General features: G+C 44.6%; 1 protein-coding gene across 1 annotated transcript in view; it reads left to right on the top strand.

The window, feature by feature from the left end:
• The first annotated feature begins 1,246 nt into the window (after positions 1 to 1,246).
• Positions 1,247 to 26,517, top strand: part of pcgf1 (polycomb group ring finger 1) — a 37,326-nt gene continuing 12,055 nt past the window's right edge. Inside the window, exons 1-5 of the mRNA XM_080193358.1 lie at positions 1,247 to 1,366; positions 7,129 to 7,234; positions 17,724 to 17,876; positions 18,610 to 18,681; positions 21,564 to 21,669. Of these exons, the coding sequence (XP_080049484.1) occupies positions 1,280 to 1,366; positions 7,129 to 7,234; positions 17,724 to 17,876; positions 18,610 to 18,681; positions 21,564 to 21,669 (524 nt within the window). The 5' untranslated portion in view covers positions 1,247 to 1,279. The remainder of the gene's footprint in view (positions 1,367 to 7,128; positions 7,235 to 17,723; positions 17,877 to 18,609; positions 18,682 to 21,563; positions 21,670 to 26,517) is intronic.

The following is a 26,517-nucleotide window of genomic DNA, read 5'->3' as shown; positions in this document are numbered from 1 at the left end:
CCTCCTCCTCCAGCGAGTTGTTCAATTGCCCACCACTATTCAAGCTGGACATTGTCCACGCTCTGTTACACATCTGGTACCACGCTATGTCTGATCACACTGACCCATCATGTTCTATAGTTCATTACACTGTGCCTGCTGCTCCATCACTGTTCTCCTGTAGCTTTCCAATTGTTCTGCTGCTGTGGCGTGCAGGGTGCTGCGCTACATGTGTGGTACATGATGACGTATGTCTGGGATACAACATGACACAAACCAGCCTCCCATCCTTTGACTCTGTCTACACTTCCTGCTGTCTTGGAAAAGCAGCCAGCGTAATCAAGGATTCTACATAAGAAATAGGAGCAGGAGTAGGCCATCTAGCCCCTCAAGCCTGCCCTGCCATTCAATAAGATCATGGCTGATCTGTTGTGTCTCAGTTCCACATTCCCACCCTCTCCCCATAACCCTTAAACCCCTTGCCTATCAAAAACCCATCAGCCCGTGTCTTAAAAATTTTGAGCGAGGCAGCCTCCACCACTTCAACAGGCAGAGAATTCCAGAGATTCACCACCCTTTGAGTGAAGAAGTTCCTCCTCAACTCCGTTTTAAACCGCACCGCCCCTTTATCTTGAGGCTATGCCCTCTAGTCCTACTGTCCTTTGAGCGGGAAAAGCCTCTCCACCTCTATCCTATCCATCCCATTCATCATCTTATCTGTCTCAATGAGATCTCCCCTCATTCTTCTAAACTTTAACAAGTACAAGCCTAGTTTATCCAGCCTCTCCTCATAGCTCAACCCCCTCAACTCGTCAATTCTACCCACCCCACACATAATTTCTTCCAAAGGGAAAAAGATACAAGTCTGAGGACGTGAACCAGCTGAATCAAGAACAGCTTTTTTTCCCCCTGCTGACATCAAACTTCTTGAACGGATCTACCTTGCATTAAGTTGATCTTTCTGTACACCCTAGCTGTGACTGTAACAATACATTCTGCACTTCTTTCCTTTTCTATGAACGGTATGCTTTGTATAGCTCGCAAGAAATAATACTTGTCACATGTAGCGATATATAGTGAAAATCAAAATTCCCCTGCTCTACCATGACTCTTCTATCTGCAGCATCGTGCACTGCGACACTTCTACCCGCAGATTTCCTGTTGCACGGTGCCTGTTCTACCCGCAGCCTCCCGGTTGTCCTGTTGCACAGTGCCTGTGCCACCCACAGCTTCCCGGGTGCCTTCGCCGCGCGTGCGGTGCGCGATGACGCATGTATGCGACGCAGGGTGACGCAGCGCCATGGCGGTTGACGCTCCGATGGCGAACGCGATGCGGCTTCGGAATCAGCTTCAGACCGTCTACAAACTGGACCCGCTCCGGAACGAGGTGTGAAGGGAGTCTAGGACGGTCGGTCGGGGGGCGGCGGGAGAAGATGGCGTTACATGGTTTGCGGTGACAAGCAGCCACCGGTCCGGTTTCCTCTTCACAGCCGTTGCGATCGAGATTGGGGGGGGGGAGGAAAATAGGGGGCCGCGCATGCGCGGTTGCCGGAGTTGTTGGGTGCCGACGTTCTACGCACGCGCGGAAGCACTGGCTCGGCATTTTGCACATGTGCATCGGGCAGCAAGTCACTACTCCATACTGCGCATGCGGCTGTTTGACACCAGCTGTTTATCCAGTTGTACATTCAGCTGAAAAACATGAATCCAGAGAACAATCTTGTTGAAAAATATATGGCTGCTTTTTCCATTTCTGGCCATTTTTTTTCTCTAGCATAAAATTTCTTCCCCCAAATGTACACTGATAATTTCCTATCATATGCTGTAATTAGTTTCAAGTTTTAGTGTCATAAGTAGGCTGACATTAACACTGCAATGAAGTTGCTGTGAAAATCCCCTAGTCGCCACGCTCCGGCACCTGTTTGGGGCCACTGGGGGAGAATTTAACATGGCCAACCCAGACTGAAAGGAAACCCAAACAGACATGGGAGAACGTGCAGACTCTGCACAGATTAATTAATTGCTGGCACTGTAGCACTGACCATCAATTTGCCCAGTTGGAAGGTTGCCACCCACATCAGCATAAAACCTGGGAACAGGCGTAGAGTTTTCTGTCCATCAATAGGATCGTGGTCGATTAGCTGTCTTGTTTACCTGCCTTGGCTCTAGGTCCCTTTATGTTGTTATGGTTCAGCCCTATAGTGTAGAAAGAGGCCAATCAGCCGTCGTGTCTGCACTGACCACAATCCCATTCAGGCCCTATCCCCGTAACCCCATGCATTTACCCAAGCGAGTCCCCCTGACAAGGGGCAATTTAACCCGCATGTCTTTGGACTGTGGGTGGAAAATAGAGCACCCGGAGGAAACCCACGCAGACATGGGGAGAAAATGCAAACTCCACACAGACAGTGACCCAAGCCAGAAATTGAACCCGGGTCCCTGGTGCTGTAAGTGGTGCTAACCACTGTGCACTGTGCTGTCATTCTCATTGAATGGCAGAGCAGGCGCTTGTGCCCTTGCCCTCGTTGTGGAAAAATAGCCTTGCCTAAGAAAAACTTGGCAATTTCAGATGTGAAAACTTCAGTTGCGCCACACACACACACCCCCGCTTCATTGTGTGAAGGAATATCTGTCCTGAGCAGCTGAGGTTCTGATTTTTAATGTTATGCCCTCTTTTTCTGAGCTCCCCCACCATATAAAATTGTTTCTTTCTGCCTTGTCAATTGTTGTCATCACTGATCAGCTATGAAATTCTGTTCTCAATGGAATACAAACCTGCAACATGTCCTTTATAATTTTAATCCTTTTAGCCCAGGGTAGCATGCAAATGAATCTGAACTTAAAGAGCGATTTCAAATATTCTTGACAGGTTTGCCACAAAGGGAGACCTGAAATCTGCTGTTAGCCAGTCAGTTGCTAAAGTGAAAAACATTGTTTCCTGAATCGTGCAACGTAGAGTCATAGAAACCCTACAGTGCAGAAAGAGGCCATTTGGCCCATCGAGCCTGCACGTACCACAATCCCACCCAGGCTCTACCCCCTATATATTTACCTGCTAATCCCCCTAACCCATGCATCTCAGGACACTAAAGGGCAATTTTAGCATAGCCAATCAACCTAATCCGCACATCTTTGGACTGTGGGAGGAAACCAGAGCACCTGGAGGAGAATGTACAAACTCCACACAGACAGTGACCCAAGCCGGGAATCGAACCTGGGTCCCTGGCGCTACGAGGCAGCAGTGCTAACCACTGTGCCACGATGCTGCCTGGTGTCATGAGTCCCGGGTTAAAATGCTTCTGGGGTTCTTAAGAGTTGGTTTCCTTGATAGAAAGGACCTAGTCATCTGCAACTTCCTAGAGATGGTGAGAAGCATTTTGCTCCCATTGGTCTTGAAGAAGATTGGAATTAAAACTAAACCTTGGGGAAGTCCATAATTCAGGATGCTGGTGACACTTTGTGTCTAAGTTCAAGCCTTGACCTTCAGTTGCTGAGCATTGAATAATCATGAACAGTAGCCAGGAACAGGCAGCCTTCAACAGAAAACCTGTTACAAATGCTGCTGGAAGTTAGTTGAGTTCCTGCTGTCTTGTCTGCGAGATCAGCAGCCAGAAGGGTAAGAAAACCAATTTTATTGAGTGAGCTTCCTCATGATTGTACAAATGTGTGGTAATTGAGTGATGCTGTCTGTCTTTCTAAATACACTGCATTAGAAAAAGGAGTTCACGGGCTCATTTGCAATGTCAAAGACAGCTTATACTCTGTCCTCTGCTGCTCTTCCTTGCCACAGTTCTATGGATGTAAAATGCCTCTAGAGGCAGTTTTCAATTTAAGAACATAAGAACATAAGAAATAGGAGCAGGAGTAGGCCATCTAGCCCTTCGAGCCTGCCCCGCCATTCAATAAGATCATGGCTGATCTGTTGTGGCTCAGTTCCACTTTCCCGCCCTCTCCCCATAACCCTTAATCCCCTCTCTTATCAAGAACCCATCAACCCGCTTCTTAAAAATATTTAGCGAGGCAGCCTCCACCACTTCAACGGGCAGAGAATTCCAGAGATTCACCACCCTTTGAGTGAAGAGGTTCCTCCTCAACTCCGTTCTAAACCGCCTCCCCTTTATCTTGAGGCTGTGCCCCCTAGTCCTACTGTCTTTTTTGAGCGGGAAGAGTCTCTCCACCTCTATCCTATCCATCCCATTCATCATCTTATACGTCTCAATGAGATCTCCCCTCATTCTTCTAAACTCTAACGAGTACAAGCCCAGTTTATTCAGCCTCTCCTCATAGCTCAATCCCCTCAACTCCGGTATCAGCCTAGTAAACCTCCTCTGCACTCCCTCCAGGGCCAAAATATCCTTGCGCAGGTGCGGCGCCCAAAACTGCACACAGTACTCCAGCTGCGCCCTATACAGCTGCAGCAAGACCTCCCTACTTTTATATTCAATCCCCCTCGCTATGAAGGCCAGCATCCCATTCGCCTTCCTGACCACCTGCTGCACCTGCAAGCTGGGTTTTTGCGACTCATGCACAAGGACCCCGAGGTCCCTCTGCACCGTCGCCTGCTGCAGTTTTTCGCCACGTAAGTAATAGTCCTTCCTACCATTCTTCCTACCAAAGTGGACCACCTCACACTTGCCAACATTAAATTCCATTTGCCATTTCCTGGCCCATTCGCCCAGCCTATCTAGATCCTTCTGCAGACTCTCCACACCCTCCGCACAATTTGCCTTTCCCCCAATCTTGGTGTCATCAGCAAATTTCGACACCCTGCACTCGGTTCCCTCCTCCAGATCATCTATATAAATGGTAAATAGCTGAGGCCCCAGCACCGACCCCTGGGGCACCCCACTAGTCACCAACCGCCAATCCGAATAGCACCCATTGACCCCCACTCTCTGCCTCCTATTTGACAACCAATCCTCTATCCACGCTAACACCCTACCCCCAACTCCATGTCCCCTGACCTTCTGCAATAACCTCTTGTGAGGTACCTTGTCAAACGCCTTCTGAAAATCCAGAAATTTGCTAGGATTGTGAATGTTTGTTGACATTTAATTATAGAGGGCATTAGTTGATAAAGTTATTCATGGGATATGTATATCATTGGAAAGACTATCATTTATTGCCCATTCCTAATTGCCATTGAGGGTGGTGAACCAGCTATTAAGTTGGTATTGCTTGGGTGATAAAACCTAAGCTCACTACAATTAGCTAGGGAGTTCCAGAATGATGTGGATCACATGGAAATCGTAGAATTCCTACAGTGCCGAAATGAGACTATTTAACCCAGCCTGCACCAACCACAGGCCCTATCCCCATATTTACTCTGCTAATCCCCCGGACACTAAAGGGCAATCTACCTAACCCGCACGTCTTGCACTGGGAAGTAACCAGAGCACCTGGAGGAAACCCATGCAGACACAGGGAGAATGTGCAAACTCCACACAGATGGTCACCCAAGGCTGGAATTGAACCTGGGTCTCTGGTACTGCGAGTCAGCAGTGCTATCCATTGTGCCACCATACCACCGTAATTAACGGCACCCAACTTGGAGCTCAATTCTGTGAACCTGAAATGAAGAGTCTCGTGCTCTAGCCGCGCTACTACATATAGGAAAGTGAAAAACAGTGACTGGTTCCAAGTCAAGATGGTGTTATTTGGAGAGGAACTTGCAGATGGTGACGTTCCCATGCACCTGCTGTCATTGTCCTTTTTAGGTGTTGGAGGTCATGGATTTAGGAAATGCTTGTGAGAGAGCCCTGGTGATTTACTGCATCTTGAAGAAGGTACATACTCAGAGGTGGAGGGAGTGAATGGTTTTGGTGGGGGCGGGGTTCTGGATTGCATCAAGCTTCTTGTGTTTAGACCTGCACTCTTCCAGGCAATTGGAGAGTATTCCATCATATTCCTGACTTGTGCCTCTTAGATGGTGGGCAGGCTTTAGGGAATCAGGTGGTTAGAATACACCTCTCTTGTATTTATCTGGCTGGTCCAATTAAATTTCTGGTGAATAGTATTCCCCAGGATGTTAATGGTGGGGGTTTCAGCGATAGTCTGTCTGTTGAATATCATGGGACAGTGGTTTGATTCTCTCTTGTTAGAGATTGTCATTGCCTGCATTTGGCTGTTGTATTATTCAGTGGTACAATACTGAATGTTAACCAGATCTTGCTGCATAATAATCCACACTGCTTCAGTATCTGAGAAGGTGTGACTGTAGCTGACTATATTTATGCTGATACTCCATTCTACAGATTGTACCACGCCCCAGCCTGAAGCACAATGAGCTTTTGTGCCTCCCTAAGGGTTTATGCTGAGTCTCGATTGGGAATGTTGACAAGCTGATGCACTGGATTCTACCTTCTGTGGCAGGGTAATGATCACAGCCATGACCTTGGCTAGCTCGCCTTTTCCTAACTCTGGTCCTGCAGCCAGTTGTGAGAGTCTCATTCTAGTCTCTGGTGCCACAGAATCATGCGGCATGTAAGGAAGCCATTCAACCCTTACTTGTTTTCTTGTACAAGATCCAACTTTGGTCTTGAGTCCGTAAGGGATCAGTTTTGTGGCATGGCTGGGTAGAGAGGTCTTGTTTGAAATGGGTGAGTCAGTTTGCTCATTCACTAGCCTGTAGACCTTGGTGAGATGGTAATTGCAGTCTGAAAATTAGAAAAAGTGAAAACAGTCAGTTTTGACCAAGGGCAAACTTTGATAGTATTAGACCTTGTCAGCAGTAAAGCATTACAAAGCATGACAGAATCTTGCAGCACAGAAGGAGTCCATTTGCTGCACTGTCCCTGTATGAGCCCTTTGAAAGAGCAATCTAATTATTCTTACACAGTAGCTCTGAAGTTGTGTCCTTTCGAGTATTTACTTTTTGAAAGTTGCCATTGAATCTGCTTTTACCACCTTTTTCAGACAGTGTATTTCAGATCACAGATTGCTGTTTTAACAATTAAAAATTTACATTTCCCCTCTGATTATTCTTTTGCCAACTGATCCTGTAGTTACCAACCTTTCTGCCATATGGATCTGGGACATAATTGCATGTGCGTGCTTTTTCTTTTGAATTGATGTCATGAGAGGGTGTTGACGCTGGCCTCCGATATAATCAATTGCGTGACTAACAAGGCTGTGCTTTATCGTTGGCAGGAAGAAGTAAAAGTGAAGATTAAAGACCTGAATGAACACATCGTCTGTTATCTGTGTGCTGGCTACTTCATAGATGCAACCACTATCACAGAGTGTTTACATACATGTGAGTTTTTTTTTGAAGCAAGTATAGTTACACAATGAGATATTACCTTGGTGAAAACTTAACATTAAAGGGTGTGTTCAGAACTTCCTTGAAATCTGGTCTAGATAATCTCAGGAGAAGGCAGAGAGGAGATGTAAAGAAACATTCAGCTCATTAATTTTCAAATGGGGTTACTTGCTGGGCACAAAACCTGGTCAGTGGTAAATCCTTGGGCACTATTCCCACCCCTGAATATGTTGCCTTGTACATCTGTGTCAAGCAGAAAAATGCTGTTCATCATCATCTCACCCCTTAAACCTATCGCCAACACTCTCACTCACTTCCTCCACCCAACATTCTGTGTTTTAAAATTGTCTCATTGCATTTTTTTCTCCAGTAATCTCCTCTTCTACAGAGCATTCTTTGGATGTAGGTACAGTAGCAAGTGGTTACTTGACTGAAATAGTTAAAAGAACCTGGATTAATGATCAGAGTTACAAGTTCAAGTCTTACTTTAGCAACTGGGGAATTTAAATTCAGTTAATTAAATAGATCTGAATCAAAAAGTGGCAGTAAGTCTTTTTTATGTAAAAGATGATGGGTGTCTGGAATAAGCTGCCCGAGTTGGTCGTGGAGGCAGAGGCACTAAACTCTTTGAACCTGGATCTGCACCTTAAGTGCTGTAAGATACAGGGCTATGGGCTGGGTGCAGGAAGGTCGGATTAGAAGGGGCACTTGGGTGTCCTTGGACTGGCATGGGCCAAATGCTTGCCTCCTACCTTTCTATGGTCCTACGAACAAATCTTAGTATTGGTGACCATGGAACTGCCAGATTGTTTAAAAAAACACATCTGGTTCATTTAGGGAAGAAAGTTGCCACCCTTAGCCAGAATTAACTACATTGCCCACCAGACCTGCAGCAGAGGTGTTCCACACTGAAATATTCTTGCAAAACACTCATTTGTGAAGGCGGTTCACCACCACATTCTTTGGGATGGACAATAAATGTTGACCTTGCTATTAAAGCTGAGATCCTGTGAAAAAAATTGATAACTAAGTTGGACATTGATGTGTTTGTTGTGCATTCCAAGTTGCTCATGAGAAGGATGTGGGTTATCTTCTAAAACAGTTGCAGTTGTTTGTGGCAAATGTGCTGATGTTAGGAAATTACAGGTTTTATGGGCCATGGTGGATTTTTGATCTTTTATGCTTTCAGTTAGGAAGGAATTTGTTGTGATGAAGTTTGATTTTAAATGGGGAAGCAAAGCTTAGGAAATTTCACAGGAGGAGAAACAACAGATGCAGAGTATGAATGTAGCTTAATTTCAGGAAAAAAAATGCAGTCTACATTTTAATTTTCAAAATCTGCCTTTTCAAATTACTACAAGAGTTCCCACTTTGCTGTGTGATTTATATTCTTGATTCATTTTATTCAGTATTTATTTGTAGTACAAATAAGTAAAAAGAAGAACTTGAATGTCTGTAACAACCTCAAATCATCGCAAAGTGCTTTACAGTAGGACTGAGAACTGAGTTGAGGAGGAACTTCTTCGCACAAAGGGTTGTGAATCTATGGAAGTCCCTGCCTAGTGAAGCAGTTGAGACTACCTCACTGAATGTTTTTAAGGCAAGGATAAATTTTTGAATAGTCAAGGAATTAAGGGTTTGTGGTGAGCGGGCGGGTAAGTGGAGCTAAATCCATGAAAAGATCAGCCATGATCTTATTGAATGGCAGAGCAGGCTCGAGGGGCCCAATGGTCTACTCCTGCTTCTCGTTCTATGTTCTTAAATGCATTATTATAACGTAGCAATTGCAGCAAACAATTTACGCACAGCAAGCACTTATAAACAGAAATGTGATAATAATCAGATAGTTAGTTTGTTTTGGTGGTGATGTCTGGGAAACCAGGGGAATCTTATGCTCTTGAAATAGTGCTGTGGATCTTCTCTCTGTCCTTGAGGGATAGATGGGGCCTTTATTAAATGTCTGCCCAAAAGATGATACCTCCGACCATTGCAGCATTCCCTTGGTACTGCACTGGAAGCACCAAATTCTAGCTTATGTATTGTGTTTAGCATGGAGCCTGAACCCATAAGCTCTGACTCCGGTGAGAGTGGCACACACTGAACTATTAGCTGGCGCAAATACATAGTTCATAATACGCTGGTATCTTCTGTTTGTAGCACTTTAGAATTTAATGTTTGACTTCATGACACTGGGTGGCAAAAGAGGCTTGACAGTTGCTCTGGGTTTAAGTCAAGTTTGAGGGCATCTTCTTGAGTAAGCCTGACCCAAAGTGCTTAGTCCTGACACTCTTTGCTTCCAGCGTAATGCCTGTCTTCACTACTAATGTTCTCACCTTGTTAAGCATAAACATTTCATGCAAGCTTTAAAAAAAACACTCTTCTGTGAATCAATTAATCTGCACTCCATATGTGAACTTAACCTTTCATAGTAAATGCAACTGATATTGTTCTATCTTTTCAGAAACTAAATACATTGTAAATCTTAATGTAATTGTGCCTTTTATTGGACCACTTAAATCTCCATATTGCTACAGAAAGTAGATGACTGTGCAAATTTTGAGAGAGAGTGGTTGTGAAGTTTAATCAGTGTTATAGACTGTGAAAATTCTTGTGGGAAAACACTGAATAATGTGAGTGGTTTTGGTCCTATTATCTCAAAGGTATACTGGCATTGGAGGCGGTCCAGAGAAGGTTCACCCTGTTGATCCTGTGTAGGGAGGGATTTTCTGAGGAGAGGTTAAGTAGGTTGGGCTTGTACTCAGTTTAGAAGCTCGAGAGACACATGGTATTCTCAGGGCTTGACAGGGTAGATGCTGAGAGGTGGTTTTGCCTTGTGGGAGAGCCTAAGACCAGAATATCTCAGAATAATAGGTTACCTGTTTTTAAACCAAGATGATGAGGGAGGGCGTTGAACCTGTGGAATTCTTTTACTATAGAGGCTGGATTGTTAAATCAAGGGTTATGGGTATAAGGTAGGAAAGTACACCTGCAGGAAGTGCATCCAATTCTAGCTCCTTGAAGACTGTGTTAGGGACCTGGAGCTGGAACTGGATGAACTCGATCATTCGGGAAGCAGAGGCAGCTATAGATAAAAGCTACAGAGAGAGAGAGTTACTCCTAGAAGTGATACGTGGGTGACTGCTAGAAGGGTTACATGGGTGACTGCTAGACATGGTTAGTAAGTTTGCAGATGACACCAAGATTGGTAGCATAGTGGACAGTGAAGAAAGTTATCTCTGATTGCAATGGGATCTTGATCAGTTGAGCCAGTGGGCTGACAAATGGCAAATGGAGTTTAATTTAGATAAATGTGAGGTGATGCATTTTGGTAGATTGAACCAGGGTAGAACTTATTCAGTTAATGGTAGGGCACTGGGGCGAGTTACAGAACAAAGATCTCAGGGTACGTGTTCATAGCTCCTTGAAAGTAGAGTTACAGGTGGATAGAATGGTGAAGAAGGCATTCAGCCTGCTTGGTTTCATTGGTCAGAACATTGAATACAGGAATTGGGACGTCTTGTTGAAGTTATACAAGACATTGGTAAGGCCACACTTGGAATACTGTGTACAGTTCTGGTCACCTATTATAGAAAGGGTGCAGAAAAGATTTACCGGGATGTTACTGGGACTTGATGGCTCGAGTTATGAGGAGAGGCTGGATAGAGTGGGATTTTTTTCCTCCGGAGCGCAGAAGGCTGAGGGGTGATCTTATAGAGGTCTATAAAGTAATGAGGGGCACAAATCAGCTAGATAGTCAATATCTTTTCCCAAAAGTAGGGGAGTCTATAACTAGAGGGCATAGGTTTAAGGTGAGAGGGGAGAAATACAAAAGTGTCCAGAAAGACAATTTTTTTTTCATACAGAGGGTTTTGAGTGTCTGCAACAAGCTGCCAGAGGTAGAAGTAGAGGTGGGTATAATTTGTCTTTTAAAAAGCATTTGGGTAGTTATGTGGGTAAAATGGGTATAGAAGGATAAGGGCCAAATGCGGGCAATTGGAATTAGCTTAGGGGTTTTGATTAAAAAAAAAAGGGTGGCATGGACAAGTTTGGCTGAAGGGCCTGTTCCATGCTGTAAATCTCTATGACTCTTAAGTCCATGACTATCTTCTTCGTTTTATTGACATTGAGGGAGAGATTATTGTTGTTGCAGCAGATAAGAACATAAGAAATAGGAGCAGGAGTAGGCCATCTAGCCCTTCGAGCCTGCCCCGCCATTCAATAAGATCATGGCTGATCTGTCGCTGCTCAGTTCCACTTTCCCGCTTTCTCCCCATAACCCTTAATCCCCTCTCTTATCAAAAACCCATCAACCCGCGTCTTAAAAATATTTAGCGAGGCAGCCTCCACCACTTCAACGGGCAGAGAATTCCAGAGATTCACCACCCTTTGAGTGAAGAAGTTCCTCCTCAACTCCGTTCTAAACCGCCCCCCCTTTATCTTGAGGCTGTGTCCCCTAGTCCTACTGTCTTTTTTGAGCGGGAAGAGTCTCTCCATCTCTATCCTATCCATCCCATTCATCATCTTATATGTCTCAATGAGATCTCCCCTCATTCTTCTAAACTCTAACGAGTACAAGCCCAGTTTATTCAGCCTCTCCTCATAGCTCAACCCCCTCAACTCCGGTATCAGCCTAGTAAACCTCCTCTGCACTCCCTCCAAGGCCAAAATATCTTTGCGCAGGTGCGGCGCCCAAAACTGCACACAGTACTCCAGCTGCGGCCTCACCAATGCCCTATACAGCTGCAGCAAGACCTCCCTACTTTTATATTCAATCCCCCTCGCTATGAAGGCCAGCATCCCATTCGCCTTCCTGACCACTTGCTGCACCTGCAAGCTGTGTTTTTGCGACTCATGCACAAGGACCCCGAGGTCCCTCTGCACCGTCGCCTGCTGCAGCTTTTCGCCCCGTCAGTAATAGTCCTTCCTACCATTCTCCCTACAGATTCTCTTTCTTTCTTGTATTCTATCTCAGTTCCCATATAGTTGGATAGCCTGCCTATGCTCATTGGTTCCTTGGGTGAAAAGACATTCTTTGTGTGTGAAGTTCTGAGCATACCTGGGCACCCAGGGAGCCAGAGATCTCGAGCTTCTTTGTGTTTTAAAGTATTCACTGTAGCAGTCCAGTGAAATATGCTTCACAGATGTGCAGCATATAAGTGGGTACAGAGATAATATAGAAAAGGACTCGAGCAAAAGCACAGCTGTAATTGTTCAGCTGTTTTTGGACACTGTTTAATACAATGTAAAAATTTCTGATAGACCATTTGCTTACAGTATCGCACTGCTGTCTTATCAGTATGATCTTTGGTCTTTATACAATTCCTTTTTTTAACCTGCTGCCTCTACCCTGGCGAGCCTGAGCATCATACGGTAGAACCATTAGCCTTATCAAAGCAAGGGAAATTAGTTCTGGGAAATGGCAAACTTTCTATCAGGCAAGGTGTCAATATTTGTACTTCCAGAACAAATACAACTTGAGTGACAATATAATGAGTTATAAAGGCCCAGGTTATTCATTCTGTGGATCAGCTTAGACCAGCTGTAGAATGGAATCCTACAGTACAGAAGAGGCCGTTCGGCCCATCAAATCTGCACCGACCACAATCCTACCCAGGCTCTATTAAAACCATAGAACATTACAGCTCAGAAACAGGCCTTTTGGCCCTTCTTGTCTGTGCCAAACCATTTTTTTGCCTCGTCCCACTGACCTGCACTTGGACCGTATCCCTCCACACTCCTGTCATCCATGTGCCTGTCCAAGTTTTTCTTAAATGTTAAAAGTGACCCCGCATTTGCCACTTTATCCGGCAGCTCATTCCACATTCCTACCATTCTTTGTGTGAAGAAGCCCTCCCTACTATTCCCTTCAAACGTTTCTCCTTTCACCCTTAACCCATGCCCTCTGGTTTTGTTTCTCCCCTAGCCTCAGTGGAAAAAGCCTGCTTGCATTCGCTCTATCTATACTCATCAAAATCTTGTACACCTCGATCAAATCTCCCCTCATTCGTCTAAACTCCAGGGAATAAAATCCTAACCTATTCAATCTCTCTCTATAACTCAGCTCTCAAGTCCCTGCAACATCCTTGTGAACCTTCTCTGCACTCTTTCGACCTTATTTACATCCTTCCTGTAACTAAGTGACCAAAACTGTACACAATACTCTAAATTCGGCCTCACCAATGCCTTGTACAACATTACCTATCCAACTTTTATATTCGATACTCTGATTTATAAAGGCCAATGTACCAAAAGCACTCTTTACGACCCTATCCACCTGTGACATCACTTTTAGGGAATTCTGTACCTGTATTCCCAGATCCCTCTGTTGAACTGCACTCTTCAGAGTCCTACCATTTACCCTGTACGTTCTACTTTGGTTTGTCCTTCCAAAGTGTAACCACACATATTTACTCTGCTAATCCCCCTGACACTCTAGTCAATTTAGCATGGTTAATTAACCTAACCTGCAAATTTTTGGACTGTGGGACTAAGGGGTGCCTCAGGACCCCATGGAAGTCCCAGTGCCCTGACCTGGGAATTACCTGGGAAGTTTGATCCCCTGATGGACAATTGTCCTGCTTCCTGGGATCCTCCTCAAAGTCTGCTTCTCTAAGCTCAAGTTAGAAACTTTAGACAGTTTCACAAGACTTATCTGGATAGTCACCCAGGAACTCCTGGACAGAAAACTCCTGGTATAACTCCTGTGTGACTACAGAATTGACTCCTGCCCATTACACTGCTAAAAACAGAGCTTGCCAAAGGACAGTGCTTCTAAGCAAGAAATCTGCAGGGACAATCCGACAGTGATTGCCACTTTGTGGAAGATCCAGGCTAATATAATGAATTTGAATTCAATATCTAAAATTGAAATCTAGTCTCAGTGGTGGTGTCATGAAACTTTCTTCAATTATTGTAAAAACCCATTTGGTTCATTGGTCCTTTAGAGAAGGAAATCTGCCATCCTTACCCATTCTGGCCTACATGTAACTCCAGAGCCACAGCAATGTGGTTGACACTCAGTTGCCCTCCAAGGGCAACCAGGGATGGGCAATAAATGCTGGCCAGCCAGCAACACTCATGTCCCACGAGTGAATAAAAAAAACACATTGGTGTGGTTGACTAAACCACACCCTGAAAAGACCTAAAAAGTCACTCTTTCTTCAAGGCATTCCTTAAAACCTAAAATAAAAGCAAAAGGTAATGAATGTTGGTTATCTCAAATAAGAATGGAAAGCACTGGAAAAAAACAGCTCTGACAGCATCTGTAGGGAGACATTTCAAGTCCAAGGTGACGACTTCGACTTCAAAAAGCCAGACCTGAGATTTTCAGCATCTGGTTTTCTTATTCCTTAAGACCTCCCTCTATGACCTGTTCTAATATCTCTATGTAGCTTGGTGTCAGTTGTATTTTGATAACACATCCGTGAAGCACTTCAGGATGTTTTGTTAAGTTTAAAGACACAACAGAAATTTAGCTTGGAGTTATTTAACCATAGGCTGACATATTGATGTTTACAGGTCTATCTCTGTGCCACTGTCATAGAATCATAGATTCTCTGCAGTGCAGTAGGAGGCCATTTCAGCCCATCAAGTCTGCACTGACCACAATCCCACCCAGGCCCTATTCAAAAATAGTGTGCTATCCAGCTGGTTGGGCCTGCACTTAACTGGTTTCATTCTCACCTAAATGTAGCCAAATAATCACTTGCAATGGCTTCTCTTCCTGCTGTTGTGTTGGTATCCCCAAGCATCTATCTTTTGTCCTCTCTTATTTCTCAACTGTTTGCTGCCCCTCAGTGACATCGTCCAAAGGTACGGCTTTCACTTTCACATACATGTTGATGTTGCTCAGCTTGCCACCATCCCTTTTCCATTTTTCCACTGTTCCAAATTATTAGATTACATATTCCACGGCCAGTACTGGCTAAGGAGAAATATTTTCCAATTAAACATTGGGTTCCTGCTTCAAACTCCATTTCCTAATTCCTGGCTTCATGCTTGGCAATGACCTGAGGTTAGGTTAATTTGTTCACCACCTCTATTTCACATCGATCCCAAGATCAGCTTTCGATCTCCTATTCATGCAATCGTTTAAGGCCACCCAATTCCACCCCCATAAAATTTCTTAACTTCACCCCATTTCAGCTGAACCATGTCAGATGCTGCAGACAGGTCGAGAAGGATGAGGAGTGTACATTTGTCTTTGCCTAATTGTGCAGGCAGCAGAGGTTGAAGCCAACTGAAGTTTTTACTTAGTTGTCACTCTTAAAACTTTCCAGATTTGCAACACACTTGTCAATTTCAGGCTGCAGTTCAGAAGTGCCGAGGTTTGCATCTTAAATGGATATTTAAAATGTATAGGCAGTAAATCAGTACCACTGAGAGAGACAGCACACAGTACTGTGTCTGTGCAAAGAGCATGTCTTCTTCCCAGCGCCCTGGATAACTCATCCCTCAGCCAACATTACAATAAAAAAACATATTCTGGCCATCATCACATTGCTGTGTCTGGGAGCTTATGGGGCAAACTTACCCAGACTTCGTACATTTGTAACAATGACTACACATCAGAATCACGCAATTGCTTTGTGTTTCTTTGCTATCCTTTCTTCACAGTTTTACACATAAATGGCCACAGAAAATGTCAGATCTGAAAAAATTTGGTATTCTGAAAATGCAGCGCATCTGAGGGGACACATTTTGTGCGTGGGGATGCTTCCAATTAGGAACAGGATAGGCCGTTCAGCCCTTCTGACCTGTTTCATCATTACATCAGATCATCATTGATATCTCCACACCCATGTTGCTCAATCTCCTTGCCTAACAAATATATCTGATGCAACATCCACCTGAAACATTTTTCAACAGATTGTATTTTCTGCTTCCCCATTCCAGCATATGTGGCTTTAAATCTTGCATCTGATTTCTTGCAGTTCTCTATAACCCCACCAGGTGATGCTGTTTTTCCAGAAATCCTTTTTACTGTGTGCCAGGCTTAAAGAAAACTTGGGGTGGTTTGCAAGTTGGGTTAGATGAGGGATGTTGTGCCAGGGCTGGAAGATAATGTCAAAAATCATTCAATGATTAATTCACTGTACCTACATGAGTGTTGGGGGTGGGGGTGGGGTGGGGTGGTGGCGGTGGAGGAAACATTAGTTGCACTTTAACCAAACTTCAGTGACACAGGCTGGAATATTACCGTTCTGTCCGCTGCGGGAATCCAAGCAGGAAAGGTCCGTTGACCTCAGGCAAGATTTTCTGGTTTCTGGACAAGCAAGGCCATAAAATCCCACCCTATATGTTTTTAAAGATTGTTAAAGGGTTTGATCGGGTGTGCAGAAAGATGATGTTACCACTTGCAGGGGAGACCAGAATTGGGTAGCTTAAATATAAGAGTCATGAACAAATTCAGTTGGGAATTCGAGGAAAGCTTCTTTATTTAGAAGGCAGAATGTGGAACGTGCTGCCACAGGGAGTATTGAAGCAAATAGCAGAGATGCTTTTGAGAAGAGGAGAATCCAGATAAGTAAAGGGGGAAGAGAAGAATAAGAGGACATGTGGATGGGTTAGATGAAGTAAGTTGGAAGGAGATTTGTGAGGAGAGATTGACTAGATTAGATTTGTTTTTGCTGGAGTTCAGACAAATGAGGGGGGAATCTCATAGAGATTTATAAAATTCTAACAGGGCTAGACAGGTTAGATGCAGGGAGGATGTTCCTGATGGGGGAGTACAGGGGTCACACTCTGAGGATTCAGGGTTGATCATTTAGGACAGTGACGAGGAGACATTTCTTCACCCAATGAGTGGTGAGCCTGTGGAATTCATTATTCCACTGTGGAAGTGGTTGATACCAAAACATTGAATGGATTCAAGAGGTGGCTGGATGTAGCACTCAGGGTGAATGGGATCAAAGATTATGGGGAGAAAGCAGGATTAGACCACTGAGTTGGATGATCAACCAAGATCGTGATATATGGCGGAGCAGGCTCGAAGGGCCGAATAGCCGCCTCCTGCTCCTGTCTTCTATGTTTCTAAAAACACTGCACAGGCCTAATGAACCAAGTGGCCTGTTTCTGTGCTGTAACTTCAGTGGAATATCCCCATGTTGGGCAGTATTGAGCACTCCTTGATATTCTGTTCATCAAGTTAACTGTTTCCACTGGCAGCAGAGTCCCTAAACGTAGAACATAGGTTTCAGGTGATTGATAAAAACAGGATGTGGTGGGAGGGAAGAGGATCTGTAAGAAATACGGTGATCTCAGTACCTGAAATGGTGATGAAGGCAAATTCAATAATTTTTTTAACGAGAATCTGACAAATGCTTCAGCAGTAAAGAAACTTCAGGGATATGGAGAAAGAGCAGAGAGTGGGACTAATTGGAAAGTTTTATTGTGAGTTGGCTTCCTTTTGCCTTATGTACATTTGATATTGAGTGCTGAACTCAGTGTGTACCTCTCTCAAAATGTCACTTTTTCTTTCCAGTCTGCAAGAGTTGCATCGTGAAGTATCTGCAGACCAGCAAGTATTGTCCAATGTGCAATATCAAAATCCACGAGACACAACCTCTTCTTAACCTAAAGCTTGATCGAGTGATGCAAGACATTGTCTACAAACTAGTGCCAGGTCTACAGGAGAGTAAGTTCATTCACTTGCTAACCACCAAAGGCTTATGTAGAGGGTGAATTCTCAATGCACAACTTTGCTCCTGGTTCAGTTTAACCAGGTTTCAGAAGTATGCAAAGAGTGATAAATGTCTGGGATAAGCAGAAATTGAGGTCACTATTTCTGTCTTATGCCTTATCAATGCCAGGTCAAGTGGCATGACTGTCCCTCAGTCCCAGAGTGGGACTGTTAATTCCAGGAGCTATGCTGTTTACCACTGGGGCCTTTACCATTGCCTGGGAGCAGGGCCTAACATCAGTCAAGCTGCATTCCTGCCTGAGGCCCTTGGGTCCTCCCAGTGTGCAGGTCCAGCTCTGTTCTTCCCTGACGATACCATATTCTAAGGGGTGTGGGGAGGGTGCTGCAGCTGAGATCCAACCAAAGGGTATACTGTTCAATGCTGATTTGGGAGAATGGATGTAAGGAGAGACACCCATTTTACTCTTCTTACCATCATTTGTCTGGTTAAATTTGCAGTGTTAATTTCCTGCTATCGTCCTCCTCCAGGAATGGGGATATAGAACAAAACATTGTCATTTATATCAGTGTATCTTGGATTTCCTCTCAGCATAAATACTGATTCCCTTGAGTTGGATTCCCGTGCCCTGGTCCCACGTCACCTTGTTTATATTATTCTGTATAATGTGCCATTAATCTTGCCCTGTCCGACTCCAAACTGCATGAAATATATTCCCTCGTTTTGTAGGTGAAGAGAAGCGAATTCGAGAATTCTATCAGTCTCGAGGGTTGGACAGGATTATCCAGCCAGTTAATGAAGGTATGGAAACTAGAGAGATGGACAGCGAATGTTTTTACTGCACAGGGCTGAAGCCAGAATACAGTGCGATGCAGTCAAATGTCATGCTATAACTGAGAATTCATTCACGCCTGTCTTCAGGTAATTTGTTCAGGCCTCAAGATACTAGCCCAGGAACATGATCACTGTGTGACCATTCTCTTACTTGTCCCAGAGCTGCTGATGCAGCTGTATCTGACATTTCTTCAATACAGACACTGGCTTCTAAAGGTGCATGTGTCTTGTCGTCAGGCCAGTATAGGAGTTGTCAGCCATCCAGGACTATTCTGGAATCCCATGAATTAAGGAATAATGTCCTGGCCAATTGCTGAAGGCAACTCCTCCCATTTCATTTTTGTAAATACTTTCATTTGTTGTTTGTACCAGTATTTGAGGTGACTTGACAGGCAATTTGGTCGGTTAGAGGTGGAAAATGTAATGAAACCTGCACTTTGGTAGGAATAATGGTAGGAAGGACTATTACTTACGTGGCGAAAAACTGCAGCAGGAGACGGTGCAGAGGGACCTCGGGGTCCTTGTGCATGAGTCACAAAAACCCAGCCTGCAGGTGCAGCAGGTGGTCAGGAAGGCAAATGGGATGCTGGCCTTCATAGTGAGGGGGATTGAATATAAAAGTAGGGAGGTCTTGCTGCGGCTGTATAGGGCATTGGTGAGGCCGCAGTTGGAGTACTGTGTGCAGTTTTGGTCGCCGTACTTACGCAAGGATATCTTGGCCTTGGAGGGAGTGCAGAGGAGGTTTACTAGGCTGATACCGGAGTTGAGGGGGTTGAGCTATGAGGAGAGGCTGAATAAACTAGGCTTGTACTCGTTAGAGTTTAGAAGAATGAGGGGAGATCTCATTGAGACATATAAGATGATGAATGGGATGGATAGGATAGAGGTGGAGAGACTCTTCCTGCTCAGAAAGGACAGTAGGACTAGGGGGCACAGCCTCAAGATAAAGGGGGGGTGGTTTAGAACAGAGTTGAGGAGGAACTTCTTCACTCAAAGGGTGGTGAATCTCTGGAATTCTCTGCCCGTTGAAGTGGTGGAGGCTGCCTCGCTAAATATATTTAAGACGCGGGTTGATGGGTTTTTGTTAAGCGAGGGGATTAAGGGTTATGGGGAGAGGGCGGGAATGTGGAACTGAGCCACGACAGATCAGCCATGATCTTATTGAATGGCGGGGCAGGCTCGAAGGGCTAGATGGCCTACTCCTGCTCCTATTTCTTATGTTCTTATGTAACTTTAGGTGATGGCTGGATAGGGGCTCAGTTTCCCCTCCCTACTGCTGTGGAAAATCCTGTTGTTACTCTCTTTCTCGGACTTGACATTGGGCAGCACGGTGGCACAGTAGTTAGCACTGCTGTCTCACAGTGCCAGGGACCCAGATTCAATTTTGGCCTCGGGCAACTGTGTAAAGTTTGCACATTCTCCCTGTGTTTGTGTGGATTTCCTCTGGGTGCCTCGGTTTCCTTTCCATACTCCAAAGGTGAGGTTGGTTGGCCATAGTAAATTGTCCCTTAGTATTAGGTGGATTAGCAGGGTGAATTTGTGTGGTTAGGGGATAGGGCCTGGGTGAAATTGTTGTTGGTACAAACTGGCTGAATGGTCTCCTGCACTGTAGGGATTCTATGAAGAGCAGGCTACTGGGAGAGGGATGACAGCAGAGTGTTTAGAACATGGAGCTTGCTATTAGGTGAAAAAGTTGAGGTGAAAGCATAGATGCATTTAATGGGAGCTAGATAAACACATGAGGGAGAAAGATGTCTGTGGATAGGGTGAGATGAAGAAGGTGGGAGAAAACCTGTGTGGAGAACAAAAACCAAATGTTGGGCTTGTTTATGTGCAGCATATTTTATGTAACTGTTGGAACAATAGCCTGGCAAGTGTCAGCAGCTTCATGAGGAATATTGGCAAGAAGGCAGTAAGTGTTCAGAATTGGCTCTCGGACTAATCGAGGCTGCTGGTGAGATGGCCCAATAGGAAATGCTCAGAGTTATGTAGGTGTGACCAGAAAATTAAAGAGGAGGCGGTAATTTGAGCTTTTTTGAATATTGAAGGAAGTTGGGGGGGGGGGGGGCGGTGCTGAAGAAAAACTGCTTTCGTTCATCTTCAAGCAATGCAAGAGGCTCACTATTTATTTGAGGGCAGAGGTATGCTTTGGACCTAGGATGGTCTTGTACAATTACAGCTCATGACTCTGGTAAGGAAGGAGGGGGGCAGGTGGTGGAATATATATTGGGGGGCTGAGGAGGATTTTATGGGGAGCAGGAGGGTGTTGCCAACTTCAGACAGATTCCATGACCTCTACCCAATTTCCCCCAGCCCCTTCTCTTCCCCCACCCCATCGTCCCTTGTAACACACATTTTTAATGCCTCACCCCCTCATTTAAAAACTGAAATAAGTCAATTTATTTACTTATTAAAGCCTCGCTGTTTTGCTGGAGCACTCCACATAAACTGCGTTTACTTTTGCTTGTGACCTGTTTGAGGTTTTTTAAATCCCTAAATATTGGACATTATTAGCTGCAAACTAGCAGGGTGGGGGCTACAGGATTTTAGTGACTTCCGTTCCCACCCACAGAGTATTCAATAAGCAGTTTTTAAAAAAAAAGACCTGAACAATTGACCATGAAAACTTTGAGAATTCAGAAGGCTGAGGAATTGGCTCGCCTTTGAGTTTTTTTTTCATAGAATTACATAAAATGCACAGGAGAAGGTCTTCTTGCTCAGCAAGTCCATGTCTGTTTGTGCATTGCTCTAGCTAGTTTTTTTGCATGTCTGCTTAATCAGTTTTGATAGTGTCTGTGAATGTGATGTACACATTTTTTCTGATTTTCTTTTTTTTTCCCCTTTGTTAGCTGTGACACCGGATCTGACCAGTTCTCCCTACACAACCTTCGATCACTCCAAAGCCCATTACTACAGATATGATGAGCAGGTTTCATTATGCTTGGAGCGACACGGGTGAGTTTTCGAAAGGATTTCCTGCTAACGGGATTCCACCTTTCTCTTTTTTTTTCCTTTTCGACCCTATCAGTTCAAGATAACTGCAGGAATGTCTTGGGAGTCAGTGAAATGGATTCCAGTGGATGAAGTGCAGTTTGCTTGAGGGGGTGACGTGGTGGTCCGCGCCTTGCAACGCCAGGGACACTGGTTCAATTCCAATGTCTGTGTGGAGTTTGTACGTTCTCCCCATGTCTGCACGAGTTTCCTCCCAGACTCCAAAAATGTGTGGGTTAGGTTGATTGGCCATGCTAAAAATTGACCCTCTGTGCCAGGGGGATTAGCAGGGTAAACACATGGGATTATGGAGATAGGACCTGGGTGGAATTGTTGTCAGTGCAGGCTCGATGGGCTGAATGACTTCATTCTGCACGGTAGGGAACTTATGATTTCCTTCTGATAGGTTTGTTCTAGCCTGGTGATTCTTTCTCTCACCAACTCTAGAAACTACCTAGGTGAAGGCATCAAGAAGCTACCCCAGTTGTGCCAGGTTGATTGAGATTGGGAATTCACTGACAAGAGGCAGTCCTCTTTCAGGACTGTACTGAGGAAATGCTGCACTAATGCTGGTGCCCCTCATTGGCTGAGAGGTTAAACTGAGACCCCTTCTTCCCCTTCACTTGTGTGTGAAAGATCACATGACATTATTTCAGCAGAAAGCAGGGGTATTCGTGTCCCAGCCGATACTTACCCCTCAATCAACATCACAAAAACAAATTGTCTGGCCATTATCGTATTGTTGATTGCTAGAGTTTTCTGTGTGACAATTGGTTGCCACCTTTCCTACATTTCAGTAGTGATTATACTTCACTGGCTGTAAAGCTCTTTGGAGCATCCCATGATCATGGGCTATACTTCTGTTTTGATCCTGTTTTGTTGCTGGGGAGAACCTGCATCAGAAAGGACAGGCTGGACACAGGTTAGCTTAAGGATTTTAATTTCCAGCATCTGCCGTGACTATTGAAGAGAGAGAGAGAGACCAGATGGCTGCCTTGAATGCAGATTTTGGATGTCAAATAGGAATGATTAAATAAAACCTTTCATCAGCGCTGAAAATACGCAACAGCTCGGTCAGTATCGGTGCGGGGGGGGGTACTATGCCAAATTTTACCCTGTCTGTTCTCACTTAATCATGATGCCCTCCTAATAGGAATCACAGGGCAAAAGTCAGTCACTGGTACCAATTTGAGTTGCGTTCCAGTGGCAGCACCTTCCTTGATCCAGTGAGCATTGACACTGCTTGTGCAACGCTAAACTAGTTGATATTCCATTAACCTTACCTGCACTGAATTGATTGATCTTAACCTTTATCTGAAATGTTGCCATGTATCTCAGCAGCACTCCATTTCCCCGCCCCCACATCCTTCTCGCACATGCATCAGGCGTTTGGGTGAAATAGCAGGGAATTTACTAGACCTCTGTGAAGCAGAAACTAGTATATTCAGGAAATAAAGCCAATCAGGGTGTATTTTTGCTTCTTTAGTTTTTAATCAATTAATGATTGCCTCCTGCCCTACCTAACCTGGGAATGCTGAATGTTGTTGCCAATATGAAGGTGGATATTAATTTGAAGAATTTCTATCCGCATATCTGACTCGGTCCGGAGTTCTGATTCTTTTACGTCGCTTTGGGCAGAGAAAGAAAACCTGCATTTACATCACACCTTGTCACACCTCTTATCCATCTCAAAGTGCTTCACGTGCAGTGAATTACATCAGTAACTTGCTTTATAAGCATTTTTGTGCACAGCGAAATCCCTTGAGGCCAAAGGAACAGGTGGTTCCAATCTTGTGACTGCGCCTCCCAATATCTATTCATTTAAAAAAAAATCATTGTTGGGATGTGGGTGTCGCTGGCTAGGCCAGCATTTATTGCCAGTTCATAATTTCCCTTGAGAAGGTAGTTGTGAGTCGCTTTTTTGAATTGCTGCAGTCCACACTGTGTAGGTACATCCACAGTTCTGTTAGGGAGGGAGTTCCAAGCTTTTGACCCAGGAACTCTGAAGGAATGGCAATTACGTCGCTCCACGTTGGGTTGGTGTGGGGAATTGGCTTGGCATGCATCTTTGGTTACACTTGTGAAATGCCTTGGGACATTAAACATAAATGCAGGTGATGTGCCCTTCTCTTGACACACATGAAAGTATTGTTTTATTTACGTGGTTATTAACTGGCATTTCATTCTCTTGTTTCTGTCCACCTGCATTGGCATTTCATCCCTCTGTCTATCCACCTGCATTGGCATTTCTGATTCGAGCATGGCCAGTACCTACATTGATTTTAATTACTCCGTGAAGCACTTGTAGAGTGTTACCTTGATAGCAAGGAAGGGATGGGGAAGAGAGTGAAGGGAGAGTTGGCTGTGTACAGTGCAGAAGGCAGAGAGCATGTTCAATCAATACACCAAGGAGAAAAAATGAAAAATTCCTATCGAACGGCTTGTCTGAGTCCAGATTCATCACTCAATCTGGTGAATTTGCAGCAGCTGGAAGGCTCTGGGGTCGATACTAATTTTAAAGCAATTAGTTTGGATGTGTTGCTATCAGCAAAGCACTCACACAAAGCTGTTGAAAACTCTGATAAACAGTTTACCGGCAGTGTTTAAGAAGGCTGGTGCTTTTTCTGCCTGCCAATAATTTCAAATTGTTTTTTCTTTTTGAAAGGGAACAAAACTGACCCCAGTGAATGTTTTATGTGGTTAGAAAGGGCAATAAATTATTGGTTCTCCACTTGTATCAGGCAAGCCTGGCTAGAAGAGGCCCCTCTGTTCCTCTCTCTCTTGCCTGCACCCCCCCCACCCCCCGACCCCCATTTTGAGTCAAAAAGCTGGGCCACGTAAACCCCCACGCAGTTCTAACACATTGCTCCACATACTGTGCCGCAACAATTTATTATCATATTCCGCTTTTGTATTGCATATGCTGCCTATTACTGGTGATAGTGTTCCACAAAATCTTGTTTCCTTCCAATGTCAAAGAAAGACCTTGCATTTATATAGCAGCTTTCACAACTTCAGGACATCCCAAAATACTTCACACTTCTCAAACGCTTCTTGATTGTGATCACTGTTCTAATGTGGGAACAGTTACAGATAATTTTCACACTGATAAATAAGTTAGTCTGGAATTTTTTAATAATAATATTGGTTGAGGAGTAAATATTGCCCAGGCCATAGGGGTGAACCTCCGTGCTTTTCTTCAAAATAGTGAAATGAGATCAAACTTTCTTCATGGCTGAGCTCAAGATACTTGCGTACCAACAGGTTTGATTGTGGTAGGCATTGCGGAGAAGCTGTATCCACTTCTCACCTGCTAAATGCACAGGCATGATGGGCTGAATGGCATCCTTCTATGCGATATCATTCTCTGATTTTGTTCAAACACTTGCGTTTTCAAGTTGAGTGGATGGTACAGACCCCTTGCTGATTGTGTTTCCTACCTTGCTCAGGAGCACTGAGACTTGGCTCCATGTTTTTGCCAGAGAGGTGGAAAACAAGTATCGAAGAAGTGTTTTGTGTCAGAAAATCCAGCTTCAGTGGGAATTGATGCTAGGGCCTAACCCTTTATTGATGGGTTTCCTGTCTAATTCAAGCTGGTAAGCAGTGAACTAGTAGTGGTTTTCAGATATAACATAAGAACATAAGAAATAGGAGCAGGAGTAGGCCATCTAGCCCTTCGAGCCTGCCCCGCCATTCAATAAGATCATGGCTGATCTGTCGCGGCTCAGTTTCACCTTTACGCCCTCTCCCCATAACCCTTAATCCCCTCGCTTATCAAAAACCCATCAACCCGCGTCTTAAAAATATTTAGTGAGGCAGCCTCCACCACTTCAACGGGCAGAGAATTCCAGAGATTCACCACCCTTTGAGTGAAGAAGTTCCTCCTCAACTCCGTTCTAAACCGCCCCCCCCCTTTATCTTGAGGCTGTGCCCCCTAGTCCTACTGTCCTTTCTGAGCGGGAAGAGTCTTTCCACCTCTATCCTATCCATCCCATTCATCATCTTATATGTCTCAATAAGATCTCCCCTCGTTCTTCTAAACTCTAACGAGTACAAGCCTAGTTTATTCAGCCTCTCCTCATAGCTCAACCCCCTCAACTCCAGCATCAGCCTAGTAAACCTCCTCTGCACTCCCTCCAAGGCCAAAATATCCTTGCGTAAGTACGGCGCCCAAAACTGCACACAGTACTCCAGCTGCGGCGGCGTGGAAGAAGGCATGGAAGAAGAGGGGAGAATGTGCAGACTCCACACAGGCAGTGACCCAAGCTGGGAATCAAATCCAGATCCCTGGTTCTGAGGCAGCAGTGCTAACCAGTGTGCCACTGTACAGTGTGTTCTGGACATCCCAAAGTACTTTACAGCTAAAGCACACAGCAAAGCTCCACAATTGCCAATATGATAATAGTCAAATTTATAAACATTCATTTTATGGGATGTGGGCATCGTTGGCTGGGCCAGCATTTATTGTACACCCCTAGCTGCCCTTCAGAAGTTGGTGGTGAGTTGCCTTCTTGAAGTGCTGCAGTCCCAGAGGTGTTGGTTCGCCCACAGTGCTGTTGGGGAGTGTGTGCGGGATTTTGACCTACCAACAATGAAGGAACAGCGATTATATTTGCAAATCCAGGATGGTGAGTAAGTATGAGGTGAACCTCCAGGTGGTGGTGTTCCCAGAAATCATCTATTCCTTGTAGGGATTGATTTGAAGGATAAATATTAGCCAGGACATGGGGGAGAATTGCTCTGCCTTTCTTCAGAATCATACCATGGAATTTTTATTTTAGAGAGCAAGATGGGGCCTCAGTTTAACATGTC

This window comes from Carcharhinus amblyrhynchos, chromosome 1 (genome assembly GCF_965287045.1).
Source record: "Carcharhinus amblyrhynchos chromosome 1, sCarAmb.v2.hapA, whole genome shotgun sequence".
Classification (NCBI taxonomy): Eukaryota; Metazoa; Chordata; class Chondrichthyes; order Carcharhiniformes; family Carcharhinidae; genus Carcharhinus; species Carcharhinus amblyrhynchos.
This window is presented reverse-complemented; position numbering and strand designations above follow the sequence as displayed.